This window comes from Rhea americana, unplaced genomic scaffold, assembly GCF_003343005.1.
Source record: "Rhea americana isolate MKP2758 unplaced genomic scaffold, rheAme1 scaffold_46, whole genome shotgun sequence".
NCBI classification, from domain to species: domain Eukaryota; kingdom Metazoa; phylum Chordata; class Aves; order Rheiformes; family Rheidae; genus Rhea; species Rhea americana.
In genome coordinates, this window is record NW_028186601.1 from 2,916,411 (window position 1) to 2,937,344 (window position 20,934).

At 36.8% G+C, this 20,934-nt stretch overlaps 1 protein-coding gene across 2 annotated transcripts in view; it reads left to right on the forward strand.

The window, feature by feature from the left end:
* Nucleotides 1-20,934, forward strand: part of ANGPT1 (angiopoietin 1) — a 162,557-nt gene that overhangs the window by 83,352 nt on the left and 58,271 nt on the right. For both annotated transcript variants that reach the window (XM_085316297.1, XM_085316298.1), the window contains exons 4-5: nt 874-1,106; nt 18,210-18,337. In XM_085316297.1, coding sequence (XP_085172423.1) covers nt 874-1,106; nt 18,210-18,337 — 361 coding nt within the window. The remainder of the gene's footprint in view (nt 1-873; nt 1,107-18,209; nt 18,338-20,934) is intronic.

The following is a 20,934-nucleotide window of genomic DNA, read 5'->3' on the forward strand; positions in this document are numbered from 1 at the left end:
TGTAAGTTGTACACTTCCGACTCTGGACGGAGATGGTGCTAGGAAAAGCATATTAGTCAGGAGAAAGTGTTTGCATACTTGTATAAAATTATTCATAACAATAGTGAAAGCAGGTTATTATACTATGATGCTCTTTTTTTTTTTTTTTTTTTTTTTTTTGTCTTAGGGGCCGTTTGTGGAACTAGAGAAGTGCGCAGAGAAAATCTGCATGGATTCAAGGGAAGCAATAGGTCCTCCCTTTATAATGCAGACTTCTGGTTTATCTTTTGGGGAAACAATACTATTTTTAATCTGAAAGCAGATACAACCTCCTGGTATGCCGTTGCTTTCCCAGCTTCACAAACCAAATGAAAACAGATTTTTACTGGGATTTTTACCTAGATCCCTTAATGGTATTGCGTAGTTCCTAGTGCATACTTTCTTCCTTCAGTTGTAAGGCCCTTCRCAAACTCCTCTTATTTTAACGTTCTGATTTTTGTCTCTTATCGTATTGACTCATCCATACTACAGTGATGTTCTCTTCAATGTCCTGTTCTACCTTAGGCTTGTCTGCATAAACTTCTTTTATGCAAGTGCATTGCTGACTGTATGCCATGTGCTTGGACAGGTGTAACTATCAGATGTGTACTTTCATGCAGTTTAAGCACTACAGCCTGCAAATGTTACAAAATGGAACCTTAGAAATTTCTTAGGTTTGGCTGCTTGATAGAGTGCATCAATTGACTGAAGTAGTGCGTATGACCATTTGGACGTTTTTAGAACAGATGATTTATATTCTGAATTCTATGGTGAAAAATAAAACACCTTTGTTTTCTGTATTAGAAAATATATTGACATGCAATAATATCCACTAATTGTTTTACTTTATTTTAGTTTACTTGAGCACAAAATATTAGAAATGGAAGAAAGGCATAAAGAGGAACTAGACACTTTGAAAGAGGAAAAAGAGAACCTGCAAAGCTTGGTTACTCGCCAAAGCTACATAATCCAGGAACTAGAGAAGCAATTAAACAAGGCAACAAGCAACAACAGTGTCCTGCAGAAACAGCAGCTTGAATTGATGGATACAGTTCATACTCTAATCAGCCTCTGTTCCAAGGAAGGAGGTAAGAAAGCAGCATTATAAAACATTAAAAGAAGTAGTAAATTCCTCCTCATTCAAATGCTATATTTTTGGAGAGGCAGAATTTGATGAACCTATTCCAAAAAAGAAAAGTACATTATAACTGAGGACAAAGGAGCTGTTGAGAATCAAGGAATCAAAGCAAGATTCAGACAGTGCTAAGACTGACTCTTTTAACAAAACAGTYGCATTTGAAGCTTTTTGACTTTAATAGTATTGAGGTGTCATATCATGACCTTAGCTGAYGTAGGCCATTATAATGCCACTGCTTCAAACTAGCAATGCTAATTTATTCCTCTGAGCATCTGTCTCCTGTTGGGAGTAATCTGACCAAATGTGGACATTTATTTTAAGGATGTCTGTCTCTGAGCTACTTTAGACTTCCTTTAATCAATAGAGAAAACTGGGCACTAAATGAACAAAAGTAACCTGACATTTTATACGTGTATGTGAGTTACAAAGTAATGAGATCAGATGTAGACATTTATGGTGCTGTAGCCATCCAAAATTAAGTGAGATGACTCATCTYTGAAATGAGTTTTTATTTATAGCAGGGAATTAATTTTGTCTACTTTGCTAGATTTTGTTTGTTTATTTGTTTTCAGGGTATGTTAGGATACTATAAGCAGAAACATAGAATTGATATTTCTTTGAAGAAGGAATAGATAAAATATCTAGGACAATTAATAAATTATGTAAGGAAAGTCAAGAGAGTCATAGCTGTCTGCATGTTAATAGATTTGRAAAATAGSTTTTACATTTGTATATAGACAATTTTAAAAGTTCTTCTCCTGAAGTTTGCCTTTGTGAGTAAAGGTATTTCTTGAGGAATTTGAGAAAGAAATTAGGATGGAATTTTATCTTTCAAATGCTAACAATACTGCAGAATGTCTCAGAAAGAAATTCCACTCATCAGAACWGATTGGAGGAGACAAATGGTGTAAGGAGACCACCCTGAGACATGGAAACGAGACACTGAAAAGGACAAATGCATAACTACAAAAAAGGTCAAAGTCATGCAGCATAGAGGGAGGAAAAAGATATAGGAAAATATAAGAGAAAAGAAGTGTAAGAATGTAAGAGAAAAGGTATATGCTAAAAACTGAAGCTAAGAAAAACAGGATTAACAGCTGGGTTCAGTATGGCTCATAGACAGTTAAAAATACTGTTACAGAAAATCAGAATAAAGCTGGGAAAAGTGTRATCTGTCTGGGAAGATGTCATGAAAAACCCTTCTGAGTAAGGCTATAGGGTAGACAGAGAAACTGCACATGTGCAGGTTGTGCTACTTCCACAGTGAGTGTGGAAGTGCAGGTGAAGAGGGCCACGCGCGGTTAATACTGGCACCCCAGTCCAGTGCATTTGCTCACTGTAATTCTAGAACCGTAAGTGCCCTAAATTATTTTCTTAAAATAAACAATAATAAAAAATATCCCCTCATCGCCTATATCATAAGTTAATATTAGGTTTAAGAGGCAGAAGGACATATTAGATCATTCAAACTAACCATCTCAAGGCTTGTTCTCTACTGTATATTCCCATACAACTTGTGTGGCTCGAGTCAGAATTGCTCCAGTGACCGGGATTCCTTCTTTTCATTTGGAAGCATTGCATGCTCCGGTCCTCACTGATAGCCCACTTTTTTTTTTTTTTTTTCCTCATGTCCATTCTAAGTATTCCCTTCTGCTTATTCTGTTATGCAGCTCCCCAGCATTTTGAATTAAATCATATTAGACTGTTCTCATACCAATAGAGAAATATTGTAAAATAATTCAAATCCTCTAACATGTTTTATGGCCTTTTGGCAAAGAAACCTGGCTAAGTTTTGTTCAGTGTGTTCTAATAGAGCTCAGGAGCATTTTAAAATTAATATCAATATGAAAGATATATTATGCTCATACAGAGATATACTGCAAGGTCTTTTTAATGTTAAAAACAGATTTTTATAATCATTGTGAATTTGATTCAAAGAAAAAAAGAATTTTTTCTAAACATAGTTTCATTCATCAGCTGCTTCTTATAAAGACTTTGAGCRCATATGTGAAAAGTGGTAGTTTAAAATTGGGCTCCTGGATCCAAATTCAGGTGTCTGGAAACCTGATTTTTCGGCACTATTTTTTCTCCTGATGAATTGTGAAAACAAATTCAGCACAGTTAAATACCTATATATAAATTTAGCAGCCTAACTCAAACACCGATTTTTTTTTAATTCCAGTTCTTTTGTATATTAACATGTTCAGAACATGAACATATTAACATGTTCATGTTACACATTATGAACATATTAACAAGTTCACTCCTTGGATCCCTTTTCTACTGATAAAATTTAAAGTGAAATAATTGCAGAAATGCTTCCACTTACTGCCTATTTAAGGCTATCTGACTAAAATTTTGGTAAATAGTTTTTTGAAAAAGAGGCCAGGCAGGTTAAGTTAAAACAGTAATRTTATCCTGTAGTGCAAGACCACTCTAGTGAAAGCTGAATACTAAAGCATTTGGTTTTACCAAAAACTGCTACCAGCTGTAGTCTGTGCAAACATATGTTGAAGATAGAAAAGTGTACATGCTGGGAAGTACAATTGAAACTGCTCTAAATTAACACAAAAAATTTGTAGTTTAGATAGACTAGCACAAGTATTTATGTGGGTGCTTAGGTCCAAAACACAAAATATACTGTGGAAATTGGTGTTTATTACAAGACAGAGAATAGCAAAATGTGATACATAAATCAATGACACCTCTTCTGTCTTAYGCTGGGGTAAATCTTGATAATCTAATTTGATAGAGCATATAGCAGAAATCAAAGTAGTCCAGAATAGAATAGGACAATGGAAATAATTATATCCCTGGAATGACTTTCATATGAAGAAAGAAAAATAAAATACATTCTCTATTTTCAGGTGAGAAAGAAGGTATGTAGGATAGTGTTATAGAAGCATACAAAATAACTGCTGGTAGAAAGAAAAGGCTAAGCCAATAACATTGAGAGATATTTTCCACTATTAAAAGAGAATATTTAAGTGAATAAGAGTTCCTAGATAATATTGAAATGGATAATAAAAGGATTTTTTAAATGTTAGACGTCTAAGAGTTAGAAAAAGATTAAAAACTTCAGTCTGATGACAATCATTTTTGAAAGGAAGCATGGCCTAAGCAAGGCATTGCATCTAGAAGGTCAGGTTTTCAAAGATGAGACATTGTCCAAGGATAAAAACAGGAGCTGAGAGATTACAAAGTATGGCTAAACCCTATAGTATTTTGAGAATGTTGGTAAGTGCTTTGGTTAGATTTTCAACCACAAATTAAATATGAGCATGTATACTTTATTAGCATCAAGAAACCTGAAAATCTTCCCCAAGTCACAGATAGCCAAATGGTGTTCTCCTTTGCATAAGTCCTAAGAGTTGGACTTTGCCAAGGGAATCTGAAGTAATTTTAAAACTTTTTTCCCTTTTATTTTATTTTATTTTTTTTAACTAATGATACAGCTGAATGACTTCATCTGAAACCAAGCTGGTGAAAATCATTGTTCTTTGATTACAAAACATGCGATAAACTTCTTCCAATAATGACAGATTGTATCAGAAGATTTATTTTTAGATTAACTTAAATATGTTGGGACACTTTTGGAAGTCTGCCTGCTGGGAGTCTGTGATGAATTTAGCCTGAGCAATGTGGAGATGCAGGGCTGAACAGAAACTGCTTTGGTTTAGCTTTACACTCTGAGAAGGTTATTGACATAATGCTTATTAATGGATAACAAGCTTACAATATAATCTACTTTCTTTCTTTTACTATGGCTAGATCATATTAGGAGAATTTCTGAAGGATATAATGGAAAATGAGGAGGAGAGAAAAAAATGAAAAACTACACAGAGGACACCCTTTCTTTCTTTCCTTTTTTTTTTTTTTTTTTTTTTTTTTTTTTTTTTTTTTAAATAGCTGGATCTAAATACAAAGTCCAACTCCCACTTTTAGTTTCAGTAATCTCAAATACTTGGGGTTTTCAGATATCTTGTTCTACTGCAGGCTGGTTTTGAGATAGGGGCCACCTGTCGTATTTGAAATTGGTGGTGAATTTGATTTGCAAAATACCACCCACCTCTCTGTCCTCAAGCGAGCTATTCTAAGTTTTCAGTTAAATTTATTCCCTAAAAATAAACAYTCTGCAAGATCACAAAATCTACAGAAACTCAAACATATACAGGATACCATGGGGACCGACATGTCTCCATTTTGGCCTATGTCTGTGGCTAAATAGATCTGTCACATTGTTTATAGATATAAATAAATTTTTTTTTAGGTAAGTGCAACAATCTCAGCCGGAGCTGCCAATAAATTTCTTAAATAATTTCTAAAAAGACTAAGACCCTCCAACACTAGCATTCAATTAAATTTTTTTTCAACAATATGGAAATTTAAAGAAACTTTCTACAGATAAGTAATTTCCAAATTCAGCTATGGATAAATGTCTGAGTTTCTTCTTTTCCACAACAGGAAAGTAAAGAAATAGAAACTTTTAGGTGAGTGCTTACTTAATCACAACAGAGATATYGCACAAATATCTCTAGGACTGTAAATGTTCTTCACTTGTAGAGAATAAGGAAGCACTAGATAGAGATCATAGCAGTTCTTTGCATAGATTATCAAAGATTCATGATTATCTCTTTATTAAAACTATTAATTTCTCATACTACTTTGAAGATTATTTGCACGAAGATTAACAATTTCTTTTGGTTTGGGAGTATGAACGGAAACAGAGGTAGTCTYAGCTATGGAGATAGTCTCTCCATAGTCTTGGCTTCTAATTTTTATTCCTTTTCTGAGACCCTAAAATTCCCAGGATGYAAATATTATGCTTGGGATTGTGTGTCCAGATCTGAAATTTTAAGAAGTCCAGTAAAAATGCTCTTCTCATTATCTACAAGTATTACAGTTATTTCAAAATATATAAAAAWATGTAAAATTTAAGTTGACTTAAATACATTCCTGCCACTGATAAAGAATAACATAGCTGCAACTCAGAGATTGTATTATTRAAGGACTTTCTAAGCTTCCACATCAGAAATATTACTTATAAAAGGATGTGTACCCCAAGTATAGTGACATACAAATATGTTCTAGGGTGTCCCTCAAAAAAAAAAATATACTTTGAACAGTGTTGAGCAACAGATAATGACATCGTCAATGAAGTACACACAAARTCCAAACCAGATAATTCAGAAGTCATATTGACCCCGTGGGAAATTATGTTTAAAAACAAATGTCACAGAATGTGCCCAGTGAAAAGCCACAGCTCTTTTCAAAAGGAAGTTTTGTCCTTTTCTTTGTCCTGTAGAAGAAAATTGATCTAGAGTGTCTACTGGGTTTACATTAGTTTTCATAACTTAGGTTAGCTGCCCAAGTACTCTTACCCACAGCCTAAGGGAATGAGGGAATGTAAAAATTCAGTGGGGATATATCTTTATCCATGTAGTTATTCATTTTTCCTGGTTTTGAGTATGTGAGTTTTTTTTTTTTTTTATGTTGTCTGTCAGACTGCATAATAATATAGCTTGTTAAAATGTTTGGTCTAAAGTTGTATACTTCAGAGGACCAATGGAACAGTAGAGAAAGTTTTCTCATTARAGTCTGGTTTCGTGACCTCCTAGTAGGAGAGAAATGAGGCATTAGCGTCCTCTTGAATGCTGACAAAAAGCTAGGCTTAATTCTCAAAATAATACACATATATGCTAGGAATTTACCTCCCTGGAAGTGCCTACTGAGTTCATGAAGTAAATAACTGTTAATGGTTCAGACATTTCTGAAAAACTACAGATCTCCTGGGTTATGGGTCATTTTCATATTTTAGCAAATTATGCAAGAAAAATATATCAAAACTTTTTTWAAAAAGGAATACTCATTTATGCAAGGCATCACAATTTATTATTCAGGACATTAAACTGTAAGTGGTCTAGTCTATTTCTTAGGCCACATTTGTTATGATAAACTTTATACTGAAATGAAAAGAGTAAGAATAGAACTACAACTTCAAAGAAGTGACCTGCAGGTTACAAACACAGGGGCAAGTCCATTGACATTAGTGGAATTACCCCAGCAGAGATGCTGGCCTACTTGATTATAAAGACTTCAAAGGTGGATTAGATAATACAAGCTGGTACTTCTTTTCTTTCTTTCTTTCTTTTTTTTTAATAGCCAGAATCCCAGGGTAGACTATCAGATTATTATTATTATTATTATTATTATTATTATTATTATTATTATTATTATTATTTTGCTAGATACACAGAAGTTTCTGGCCCACTTTGGCTGTGAACTATAGGTCCAAGGTGGATTGAAAGTGTGGTGAAATATGGTTATAAGAAAAGAATTCCTGAACCAACTGACAGATATTTTCTTTCTTATAGCTGTAATTCCATTCTTATTACTGATGATTTTTAACATGTTGCAATGTAGTAACAAAACATGATAATTTTAGTCTATGAAATCCAAAATTTCTTATGAATTTTTTCAAAATCTTAATTAAGAATAAATTAAAAACACCTAATTAAATTGACTTGGCAGTTTTAATGACTGMACCAGAGTTTTGAACAGAACTTCATTTAGTACATGGAAGCTGTCTCACATTCCACACTTACCTTATTCTGTCATTAGGCCCAACATTGATCCCCCAAAATGTCAAACCAAATTGTTTCAGCTGAGGTTGACAATATGTGTGTGTGAGGATACAGAAAACATCCATCTGCTCAGTTTCTCTCTACTTCCTTCTTCTTTAAGGATTCTATGGGGAAGTAATTACATCTTATTTAAAAAAGAAAAGAGCATTTGAAAGCAATAAAAGAAATACCTTTCATTTAAAAATAGAAGATCACTATCAAAAACACGTTGTAAGGATTTTTCCACCCACAATTCACAAAGCACTTAGCAGTATTACAAAGATACATTCCAGTTTTCAGTCTGCCTGTATCTGAAAGCTGGGCAAAACCTGAATCTTAATTTTGGATTTAGTGTCACTGAAGAGAGGTCCCCTTGTTTTGCGAAGGGAGGCTCCAAGGAGTCGGAGGTCAACATTTATTAGTGCTGAAGAATGGATAGYTTGACTATATATATATGTGTGTGTATATTTTATATTATAATTCTTGATTGCTAATACTGAAATCAATCACCCACCCTCATTTTTATGGAMTATGTCAATGCCAAATCCCTCTTTTCTCTGCTTTACAAAAATAGTGTTATTCTCTCACAGTAAAGATATTACAGGGGATAACAGGGTATGTAAACCAACTAGCAACACTGCTGGTGTCACTCTAATGGGTTGTTACTGAAAAGCTTCTTTGTGTGCATACCACGGTTCAGCTGGAAACAGTAAATGCACATTAGGGTGTCTGTATGGAAAAATATAAATCAATTAAAGAAATATGGACACTAGAGATATTAAAGCCTACAGCTTAATCTCTCTTGAAACAGTTTGTGAAAGACTTTAGTTCTCATCTCTCAGTGAATGGCTGGTTACTCACAAAATTGCTGTCTCAAGCAGAAACTATTAAGGAACTATATTGCAGCTGGATAATTAAGAGTCTTTATCTCTTTGTAAATGGGCCATAAGGCATTCTATTTCAGCTCGCTAATGAGGACCATTTTATGGTATTCCTAAGTGATGTCTTTCAAATGCACAGTGAATCGAAGTATTATTGTTGTTACCAGTCACTAAGGCTAGATTTATTGGGAAACAAACTTGATAACTGTTGATAATTTATTAGGAAGTAAATAATTATGCCCCTGAGAGGGTGAAAGCTCACTMTGTTAACATTGTTTTCCAAGACCTAGTCAGTTCCTGCAGCGCTAAATGGGGGGAATTCTGTTATRATTTATTTAGTAAGTAGTTGGATAGCTCAAGTGTCCTTGTTATGCCATTGTTGGCTTTTCTTGCTTGAAAATCTTAGAGAACTAAATGAGAAATGCAATATTCTATTAGCTGCTAAAAATTTTCTATAAATGTTAGTGTGAGGCATCTAATCAGCTWCACACTTCCTCTTTCTTGCCCACTTAAATATAGGCCTGAAATTCCTATATATAGTGAACTTTAATATTCCTAATGAATCTAACACCGGATTGGTCTCTAGGCTATTAGAGTCAGCACAGCCCTATAAACTGTGGTTCATCGAGGCTTAGTAGTTACGCTGGTTTGTACTAAGAGGTTCACACACTCATTCAAGGCCTCTGATGTGCAGTGAGCAGGATGTATGCGGCCATGAAGCAAAAGGACTATTTTTRTTTTCATCATTGCTCCCTGCAAACAAACTCCTACCACTTCGCTGCCCAGTGGTTGTCAGGTCRCAGGATGAATCAGTTCAGTGAGGTCTTCCAACGGAAAACTAAGCCTAGTTTCAAAAACGAAACAACTCAACCCTCTACCAGACTGTCTGGTAGCTGCTTCATGCTGTAGCTATGGAGGTAGTCCACAAGCAACAGCACTGGGAAGAGCAGTGCAGCTCCTTCAAGTGATACCATGTAGTTATACTAGGTCTTGAGGAGGGACTATATGCTCYCTTAGATACTTAAAACAAAATGATAATAAAAAAACAAACAAAAAGCAAAAAAGAGCCACTTACACTCGCAAAGCTTCACAGCATTTTCTGTTCTAATCATTCAATAGATGATTGTACTTGAAGAGAAAAAAAAGAACAGTTCTTCCTCAAATCCCCTCTTCTCCACCCCATCACCCGAGAGCTCTTTTTTCTCCCAACTTCTAAAATAGTCACATTAGTTCAAGGYAAGCTCCTAAGTAAATCTTGAATAAATTTGACTTATCAATGGTCAAAATTAAAATACTRTATTAAAAATTTTATCAAAGAACAGAGAGGAAATCACAAAAAAATATACCACAATATAATTCATGATGTGCTTAAATATTAGGCACAATTTTAAATCCCACATCTAAAGAAAAAGCCTGAAAAAGCAACAAAGACAGACATCAAATGTGTGGAATAGCATTTGTATAAGGATGCATTAGAAGTACTTCAGCCTATGAAAACCATAACTGAAGGAGAATGTGGTAGAAATGGCTTGCAGAGCTTGGATACAGAACTAGTAACTCTCTCTTCTAGTGAAAAATGAAGGGGCACCAACTGAAACAAACTTGTTAAAAGCTACCAACACAAGATTGTCCTTCACATAATATGTACATGGAATTTCTTGGTATGGGACACTGAATGATTAAAGATCACATGTTTTCAAGAAGTAACCGGAGAAATTCATGGAAAAAAGTTCATTCAGAGCCTATTAAATATAAGTATATTTTATCTGGCACAGAAAGTGTCTGTGCTATAAGTTTATAGAAATACTTGCCTGTTCTTATCCTCTTCCTCATTTGTCTGCTTTGGACATCTGTTCCTACTGAAGTCTCCTTCTCAGGCCAGGCGTCAGCCCAGCCTTTACAAAACCTTAAAGACCTCAAGGGGAGGGAAAAAGCTAAAAGAATAAGAGAAGAAGACAAAAAAAAATATGGGGGGTAAGAAAAGAAAAAAATATGGAAGGGCAGTGAGAGTTGGAGGATTAAAAACACACAGAAATGGAATTGGAATGAGGCACCAAGCAGATCACCCCAGCAAAATCCACAGATCCCAGGATACCCCAGAGCTGGGAGACATTGTTCAGTGGTGCCCTACCTGGAGACAAGGAGGAATGGACACAAGCCCTACACTGTACTCGGTGGGCTCCCCTATCTAGTTCCCTTCTCATAGCAACATGACTAACCAGTTTGGCTCCACCACTTGTAGGGTCTCTGATTTTGAAGTAAGGTTATTGTACTAGTTGGAACTGTAGTGTGACTTGGTGCAGCTGCTCTCATGACTTCATTTGGCGTGAATGAGACCCTTAGTAATAAAATTTTATAAACTATAATCCATAAATTTATAATCTATAAACTTGATTCTACAGCTATAGCTTTACAGAAAAAGCCCCCCAAAATCAGGCAGCAGACTGTGATTCCTTCTTCTGTTATTCTTAAAAATCTGCAAAGCCTGGTTCCCAAAACAGAAATATTTTATTCCAATATGTCAATTTTTTTTTTCCATTTTCCATTTGGCAGATTCAGAGGAACCCCACAAAAAATATTACTTTGAGCATTTTAGTGAATGGATACTTTGCAGGAAGAAAAATATATATCCAAACTCTAGTCCTGAACTTTCTACCATGTTCACAATAAGCAAACCTAAGCACGTAAACATGCACATGCAATGCCTTATCTGAGAAGGCTGCCAGGCTCCAAGACATCCGAAAGGAACTTTCATATTGGTGTTGAAAAGTAATGCTCAGACTTCATGGACTTGGAAATAAAAGAGCGTATTAACACAGGACGAAACATAGTTGACCTTGCAGAAGGTTTTAAATCAGGTTGGAGCCGTTTGTCTTTCTCTGTAATGATTTAGGATTGGGTGCTCTGTGCATATAAGTTCACACTTAATTCTTTTACTTAGATAGCTAGATACAAAAAAAGAAACCTAAACTGCTGCTTTTTTATATAAAGAACTGTGATAATTTTAATTTCATAGAGCTGAAGCAACTCTCAGTACATAGTAAGTTTCCTAATTCTTTTTTGTATTGTGTACATTAGGCAAATGTGACTTTAATATCCTAAAAATACTTTTTGGAGAGGAAAATAATGTAATATATATATTTTATACCTAATCAGGTTAAAAAACAGAAAATAAACTTTTCAAGTCTTGTTTGACTGTAGAATCATAGAATCAGTAAGGTTGGAAGGGACCTCTGGAGATCATCTAGTCCAACACCCCTGCTCAGCAGGGTCACCTACAGCATGGTAGACAGGGTTGCATCCAGGCGGGCCTTGAAGATCTCCAGAGAAGGAGACTCCACAGCCTCTCTGGGCAACCTGSTCCAGTGCTCCGTCACTCTCATAGGGAAGAAATTCCCCCTCACAGTCAGGAGGAACTTCCTGTGCTTCAGTTTCTGCCCATGGCCTCTTGTCCTGTCACACAGGGCAACTGAAAAGAGTTTGTCCCCRTCCCCYTGACACCCTCCCTTCAGGTACTTGTACACATTGATMAGATCCCCCCTCAGCCTTCTCTTCCCCAGGCTGAAGAGGCCCAGCTCTCGCAGCCGTTCCTCATAGGGCAGGTGCTCCAGCCCTCTGATCATCCTYGTAGCCCTAYGCTGGACTCCCTCCAGTAGYTCCATGTCTCTCTTGTCCTGGGAAGCCAGAACTGGACACAGGACTCGAGATGAGGCCTCCCCAGGGCTGAGTAGAGGGGCAGGATCACCTCCCTCGACCTGCTGGTGACATAGGGAGGGGCACAAACATGCTCTTATATTTTATCATTTTAGTTTATCAAGTGATCTTTATCTAGGGAGTAAATCTCAGCTGAAGTGGGACTCCAGCTTTGTGCTTTTCCCTGTGGTTGTGCGTGTACCATTTGCAGCACAGTTATGGTGCTGCAGGATTGTCTGTTTCAGGGAATTATTGGACATCGCAGCCAGCTCTTAGCTACAGGCTCATGTCTGTTCTCAGTGGGGGTTGGTATATGCAAGACAAAGCCACCGAAATAACAGACTATACCTCTATCTATAAGTCAGCAGAAAATGAGTGGCTGTAACTCTTCGCAAATTTTTCCTCCTCAAAACAAAAATAATCTTCACCGTTTCTTTATCAAATCTGTTTCTGATTCATGTTCCTTAGTCCAGGAACATATGTACCTGTGTGGGCCATGTTCCAGGCCTCCATGCTTCAGATACTGGACTGGGTATTTTGGCTAACATCAAAATGTTCGTGATTTGATTCTTCTTAGCGAGCTGGGCAGCACTTACCATTGTGCCTGGAAATGTGGTGGTGCATGGTAGCTGCACCCACATGGCAGAGAGAGAGGTCAGAGATATGGGAGCTCTTATGAAAGTGTAGGATTCCCCATGTGTCTGGAACCACGACAAGATGGGGGCAAAATCTGTTTGCAGTCTAGATCCGAACATACTCTGCCACTTGGTAGTCCTCAGAAGACCCTGCCCTGGAATGCCACCGCTGCAGGCAGAGACCTCAGTTTACAAGCTTTACTGTTTTGATTTCTCTGAAGCTCTTGATCCAGGGGTAGAAATTTCCATCTCAGATGCTTCTGAAAGAGCAGCTAAAATTTAGTTCAAATGTAATTGCTCATAACATATTGAGAGAGACCTTTCCTTGTAGGCTTCAAAAGCATGAAGATTCTTTTGTAAGCGTCTTTTAGGATATAGTGACTATTGAGCACAATAAGAAAATTAGCTGTAAATGAAACAAACTATGAAAATATAATAATTGACTAAGGCACTACACAAATCTGAATTTCTATCTAAGTCATCACCACGGAACTTACAGCAAGAAACTTACAGCTGTCATTCATTTACTGGCAGTGTCACTAGAGGATATAAGACAAGCAATTTACTCAATCTTCACTGGTTTCATAAATAGGACAGTTCAGATCTAAATTTAGTGTATATGAATGTGATTATGCTGATTCACTTAATGTAATAAACTGCAGTTTGCCTGTAAGCAATAACAAATATCCGAATGTAATTAAAGAAAGTAAATTAAAATTAATACAACACCAATATCTAACAGAGACTTGAAGAATAGTGCGATAGCCATTTATTTTTCTCAAAAATGCAATCAGAAATCCAAGGAAAAAAAAGAAATAAATTAATTTAAAATAATATTTTTTCCAAATACAGATAGGATTATTTTCATGCAAATAGGAAAAAATCTAGATATTGTATGTTTTAAATTTCTTGTTCACAGAAGAGAACTTTAGATTATTAAATATTTCACGAGTCACGTAAGAGTTAGTCCATGTTTATTTAAAGCTGGGGAGAAAAATGGTCATCGTTTAAGATAGCTGTTAGGAGCTCATTTACCCTTAGAATAAGATAGCGGAAGAATAATCTCCTCCACGCACAGCTAACCATGGCTATTGTTTTAAGAACATCCCAGTGTGTCTGAGCTCCCTTATTTGCAAGCTCTGATAACTCTTTCTAAGAAAACTGAGGCGGCTGCAACCTCAGCCGCCGACCCGGCCGCCTAATGAAGGTGAATGCCCTGGCAGCAGGGGCAGCAAACAACTGCTCAGCCGCTGCAGCCCACAGCCCCCGGCTAGCCGAAACCCCGCTGATTCGGGTTTCTGTTCCTCGGCCCTGCCGGGAGCCGCACAGCCAAGGAGCAGCAAGAAAAAGATTCACCAGATGACAGGTAAACACAGGTAGCATAGCCCAAGGAGAAAGCTGACTGGGCTAAAAATTAACCAAAAGGCATTTAGAGATGCGGTGAAAAACATATTTCTCTTGTTCAGTTCATATGCTCCGGAAACCAGAACGTTACATATACGCAACATTGCTTCAAGGGAATCAGACTTCATCACCAATTTACTCATCCAGAAAAGGCAACAAAAAAGCTCCCTCTAGAGCTCCAAATTTTGGCTTATTGTTCAGGTTTAAAARTGGTAACGTTATTTTGTTTGACGGCGACTTTATATTTTTCTTTAGGTATATAAAATTTTGGTATGAGCATTGTATTTTAAAAATAGGTAAACTTACATTATAAAACTGTGTAAATTCCATTAAAATCTTTAAGTTGTACAAAGAAATTTAATGACTACACATTTTGTTTTAGAACTTTTTTCTGAGTTCTTTTAATTTTTTTATAATTGCTGTTTACTTATCTACCATATGTCAGCCAATGCATCATTCAGGAACGTCACTTGAGGTATAAAGGATTCAAGGTCTATATAATGTTCTAGGGAAAACAATGAATCTGGAGCTGTAGTAGGTAGAACTGATTTGGAAACTCTATGGAATATTAAGTTAAACAAACAAGAGCAAACCTTAGAAAAAACATATTTCACCATAAAAGAACATCACCAGTAACATTCCTGAGTATTAATTTTCTGATAACTCTAGGCTATTCTTGCAAATTACAGTCTGATGTATAAAAGAAAACTGAACTTTGGGCTGGTCATGCTAAATAAACTGTGCTGCAGTCCATAATAGTTCAGCAGGAGCTTTGCAAGGAACTGAGCTTTCTCTCCAGTGGGAATGCAGACTCCTGAGTAAGGGAGGACTGACATCCAARGAAAGCCGTCTTCTCTTGGCTACGGAGGCTCACTGAATAAAATCCACTGCTGCAAAGGAAGGGTATTGGATTGCTKGGAGTAGGGGAAATCTCAGGGACACTTCTGCTGCTTATGATTTCACCCGGCTGATATTGAAAGGGCAGAAGGAACTGGGCATAGATATGGCATTTATCTTTCCTTGTCATCTTCATCTTTGACATCAACATCAGTTCAGTTATGATTTTTTTAGTCTCTAAGCACAAGGCAAAGTTTTCGTTATTAACCTACCTAAATATGCWTCCTACAGATCCATCTCCTTAGAGAGTTCTTTTCAAGTCTAACTCTAATTCATCTGAGATTAAAATCTTGCCTAAATTAGAATTTTATTTTTTTAAGCAAATGAATTACATTTTCTTTCTTTTCTTTTTATCTCTTTCATGCAATAGGAACATACATAAATGCTATTAAATATCAAACTGAATATTCCTTGGTATTCCGAAAGGACGCTATTGAGCAGATTGATACTGTTTTCCTTGCAAAGAACTGTGCTACTAGCTATTGAGCTATTTACAATGTTGCAGTCTACTGTTAAGATTTTAAGTGCATGAACACATAATCCATTTTTTTCCCTGTTTATATTTTTAAAATAAACAATAGAAAAGTACAACATACAGAGAAATCAAGATCTTTAGGTTATGACAGTATGATCTTTCAAAAGTTAGATACTAGTAATTTAAGCAGTTATTCATGAAATTTTTGCCTAACTTTCAGTTAAAAATGAATCAAATTCAATTCCCAGTATCCTTGAGTAAATCTAATGTAGTTATTTCCAAGTATTTTGCAAAGTTTATAYAGTGTCTAAATAGAGGTAGGGTGGTCTCGCTACATGTATTATAGATATTAAAATATAAGTACTTTAAGACTCAAGGAAATGAAGATACTGCCTCTACAAGACTAAATACATTTTTAGACAAGAGAGACTAATGTCTGCAGTTGAAACAACAGTCTTAGAGAAGTTCTGGCTGGAAGAATAGATCTAATCTTAAATCCCCTGAAATCAATGAGAGACTTTCTGTTAATTCCTCTAGGCTTTGGCTTCAGCCCCAAGTAATTATTCAGGCTGGACTTTGGCCACTGATGCTAACACCATCTGCTTACAAAATAATACCATAAAATCTTTAATTAACACAAATTGCTAAGACCTCAGTTCTGYGTTATCTAAAAAATGGCACCTTTGAGAGCGCATTGTTCCTGCGTGTCTTGCTGAGGACCCCATACGGTCCCATCGCAAAGGGAAGTGTGTCACCTACTGTGTTACGAGCACTACCTTTCTTTTCCAAATACGGCCAAGTTTCAAAGCAGTTGATTTTCCAATTGGAGTCCACATACAAGTATGTGAACTGGGGTTTATTTTTATTGATTTTATTGGAAAAAATAAGCTTACAACACAGAAATGGAAAGGAAAAACAAGACTTTTTTTGTTAAAGTCCACTTTTAAAATAGCAATATAAAAGCCATAAAAGGGGGAAAAATATAACAGTCTGTGTAAAATGCCTACCTAGGGAGCAGGATAGTCRTGCAGCTCAAGACTGGGTTTCTCACTGGCTCTCTTTTTGTTTTTTCATGAAATTACTGAGGCAAAGCATTTAACATTTTTCTTTCTCAATTTTCCCACCTGTGAATACTACCTGTGATATTAATGCCACTTCATCTTGCAGGAATTTGCCATGCTAAAATATCRCTTTGAGGAAGCCTTGGTATTTTTGCATACCATCTTACAGCCTGGGTAGTCCCACATGCTGTGCAAGCTCTTTTGTGCACCATCATCATTAAGCACAAGATTTGCAGCGTAGGCCACTTAATTGAGAGTGAATAAGGCATACCTTACCCTACATTTTCAAGCCAAATATGAAAAAGATGTAGCTGTCACAGACAATGAGTGTGTCTGGAGGATTTAAATGCTGTTTCCTTATTGTAGGGATTAATGAAGTGCTGGCCTAGGCCCTGCACAGCACTTAAGGACATGTTTAGCTTTAAGAATCTGAGTAGACTGATAGATTTCCATGGGAATACTGATGTGCTTAAAGTATGTGTTGTTGGAATGAAGTCATATCCTTCGCTATCGTGTGGGATCAGGCTACTTTTGTTTGTAAAGAAACTCTCAGATTTTACTACTTTGGGGAATCTCCTGGTTGTTCAAGACTGTGATCTTCAAATATTTTATCCTCTTGATTTCTCAGCCCAGGTTGTAAGCATGTAGTATATCTGTGATACACAGATTCAAGGTCTTTGCTGGTGTTCTAACGTTAATTATTTTCCTRTACTCTGCCTTAAAAAAAGATAAATCCAGGGACTAAATCATACCTCTAAACAACTGACTTCAGTAGCACTCTTTTTTCTTTTTTTCCATGGGTAGCTTCTAGCAACTAGTATGTAGACAGGAAGATCATAAAATAATTCTCTGTCCTTCTCCGTCCCCAGCAAAAGTTAAAGAAACTGCTCTCTTGCCCCAAACCCCTGAGCTGTTCAAAAGGCAGCATCTCCTGGAGAATGGGCACAGGCTCTCTCCTTGCAGTCTTCTGTGTTCCTGTCTCATGAATCTCTGGCTCAGATCACGGCACTGAGCAAACTTGTCCACTCCAAGATGCTGTCACAGGCGTAAGGATGCTTGGCTATCTACCAGACATGCTGTTGGACAGGCAGGACACCTGCAGCTGTCCAGGGTTCAGAAGTAACCTGTTTACTTTATCATCAGCTTCAACGCAAGACGTTCTATTTAGGCATTTGTGTCATGACTTACTTGCTGTTTGACTGAGGAGTTCATATTAATCCTTTAGTAGTTAAAATTTGTCAAATGCACTAATTGTGTAAGGACCAAAGTACCGTTATTACTATGTAGGTTTCAAAGGAATAACTTGTCCTAAAGTGTTATTGCTCGATATAGTATTGCCTAAGGTTGCTGCTGTAACTTGCATTATCATTTTTTTATTTTGCAGTTTTACTAAAGAATGCAAAAAAGGAGGAAGAAAAGCCATTCAGAGACTGTGCAGACGTATACCAATCTGGCTTCAATAAAAGTGGTGTCTACACTATTTACATTAACAACGTGTCRGATCCTAAAAAGGTAAAATGTATCGTTGTATTTGTTTTGTTTATTGACACTRATGCTGCCTTGGCCTTAAGCGAGCACTTCCAATCTTTATGGCGGTTTTAGTTCAGCAAATGATTGTACTGATATAAATAATCTGGGCTACCTTCAATTAAAAAAAATACAGTAGAGTGAAGCAAATGATAAATTATTTGTAGAGTATAATTCCAGTCATCCTTCTTTCTCATCGACACAGAATCCTTCCTAAATTCCACCAGTCAAAAGCTGACTYGCTTCCTCCTGCTCTGCAAGTTCAGTTGAATCAGACAACGGTCAGAAATAAGTTTGTGTTACRGTTTAGAAAAGAACTAGTAAAATGCTGTAATGGGAGGCTGATGTGGAGATTATTTGGTAACACAGACGAAGAAGTACCAGAATTAGTTGTTTCTAAAGATACAGAAGACTTAGGGAAGGCTGCATTTCCTGTAGGGAGCAGGAAGGAGTCTCTTTGGCTGTGGAGAGCACAACATGCTAAATATTAGCAGAGCTTGAGATGATGAAACMTATACTTATCTACGCTTCTCTATAAAATGAAACATTCCTGAGATGTCTTTTAATGAAAACAAAGCATTAATCTGTAAGGAGGAACGGTTTCAGAAGGCTTTTGGGGCTAAGGTGGCTGAGCCAGCTAWAGCTGGGACATGAAAGACTAACCTCAGGCTAACTTGTAGGTGGAGGAGTGCTAGCTCTCYCCTGAGAGAGCACTGTTGCAGTAGCCCCTGACAAGGCTGATGACTTGCTACCTGGGAGAGGAAACTGCAGTGGAACATAGCAGTGGGCCAAATAGCAGAGAGGGAACAGTATATTTCTGATTAATCTATTTTTACTGTAGTAAAATGGTGACCCTGTAAACAGAAAGAGGCAATAACAAATGCTACAAATTTTTACTTTCTGTAACCAGTCTATGGAAAAATACTAATATATGTAAAAATTATTTCTAAAGTGAATTTGGTTTTATTACAGACCTTTGGAAACCTATAAATGTCAAGACATTGTAGTTTACTAAGGAATTAGAGTTCATTAAACCTTCAATAGAGCAAGAGTGGGAGAACGCTATGGGYGAAGGTCAGCACAACTCTGATGAAAGCGAATGGATAAATAATTGACATGATTATAGTAAAATACAGAGACCCCCTTAAGCTTTACTGAAGAAGACAAGAGGACAGGAGGTAGTGCCGTATAAGCTGTTCAGTTCAGAACACAGGTGCACCTTTAAAGTCTGGATTGAATATGCAAATTGGCAGTGGCTTATCTCAGAGTTATTTAGGTTCGTAAACCACCCCTAAAAGCTTTGTTATAATGGAAAATGATGATTATCTGAAAGCACTAGAGCAGTGCTGCTCCTGGTGCATTTAACTTAAATGTACTTCACTGGGAATATAAAGACAGTGACGCTATGGAAGCTACATGCCGTTGCTGATATATCCTTGTTTGCAGACACTGTTATCACTGAATAAAGCGGCACAACACGATTGATATCACTGCATTATTTTTTCCAATAGGCTCTATTTTATTTTGCTTCCTCTTTTGACAAGAAAATGGAAGAGCATGTGCGAGTGTGGTGGGGGTGTTTCTACTAGCACCTGTGTCAGCCCTAGCGATAATACAGTAAGAGCTGTTCCTGTGCACATTCATRCTAGTCAAGTGAGGATGCTGATTGCTTTAACAGATGGTTTTTTCAGACACTAAGGCTGCWTTAACAGCTTGCAAGGTACTGCTGTGCAGAGATAGCTGAACTAACTCCTGCTGAGATAGCTTCAAAATCACATCAGCACAGCACTGTGCCAGGACTAATTAGCTCAGAGGTAGCACCACACCRACACAGTGAGATTGCATCTGGGACCCGTGCTGTAGCTTCATAGGTATTCCAGGGAGACATACCCACTCATTTAAAGCCAGTTTAGCTATCTGGAATACCACAGTGTGATGCACCACACCACTAAGTCTTAAGTAAGTCTTAATAGATTGTTACCTCCTGTAATATCTGCAGCCACTGGCAACTTTCTCATTTATAGCAATTTGACGCTTTAGGTCACAAAAATGTTCTCATTTYRTGTTATATTTCCTAAGGGATGCTTMTTAGAATCCAGACATTCAACAGAAAATATCCCTTGATCRTCTGTTACTGTCAGTTCTYCTAGTTTTTTGGCATTTATATCTTCATATATTTGTAGAAAATTATCCTCCATACTTACAACTCTGTGCCATTTATATGCCTCATCTGCATATGCTTGATTCTTTGCATATTTTAAACAATCCTCCCATTTACTCTCCACTTACAAAGTTAGACTGAAATCTTTCTTTCATGCCTCTGTCTTCAACAGTTCATTAACTTAAAATGTTTTCCAAACTTCCACCAAAAATTAGTGACTCATTTCTATTTGAAAGGACCTTAAAAATATTCTATATWTTTTAGATGGGAAAGAAAAAGATAGACTGAAAGCATTGAGCTAATTAGAACAGCTTATTTTGGTGTTATTGAGTGTGCTTGTGTGTGCGCCTGTCTTGCCTGATGGTGCGGATGGATGATGGTGCCCAAGCCACCGTGTGAGCACAGGGGAGAAGAAGAGTCC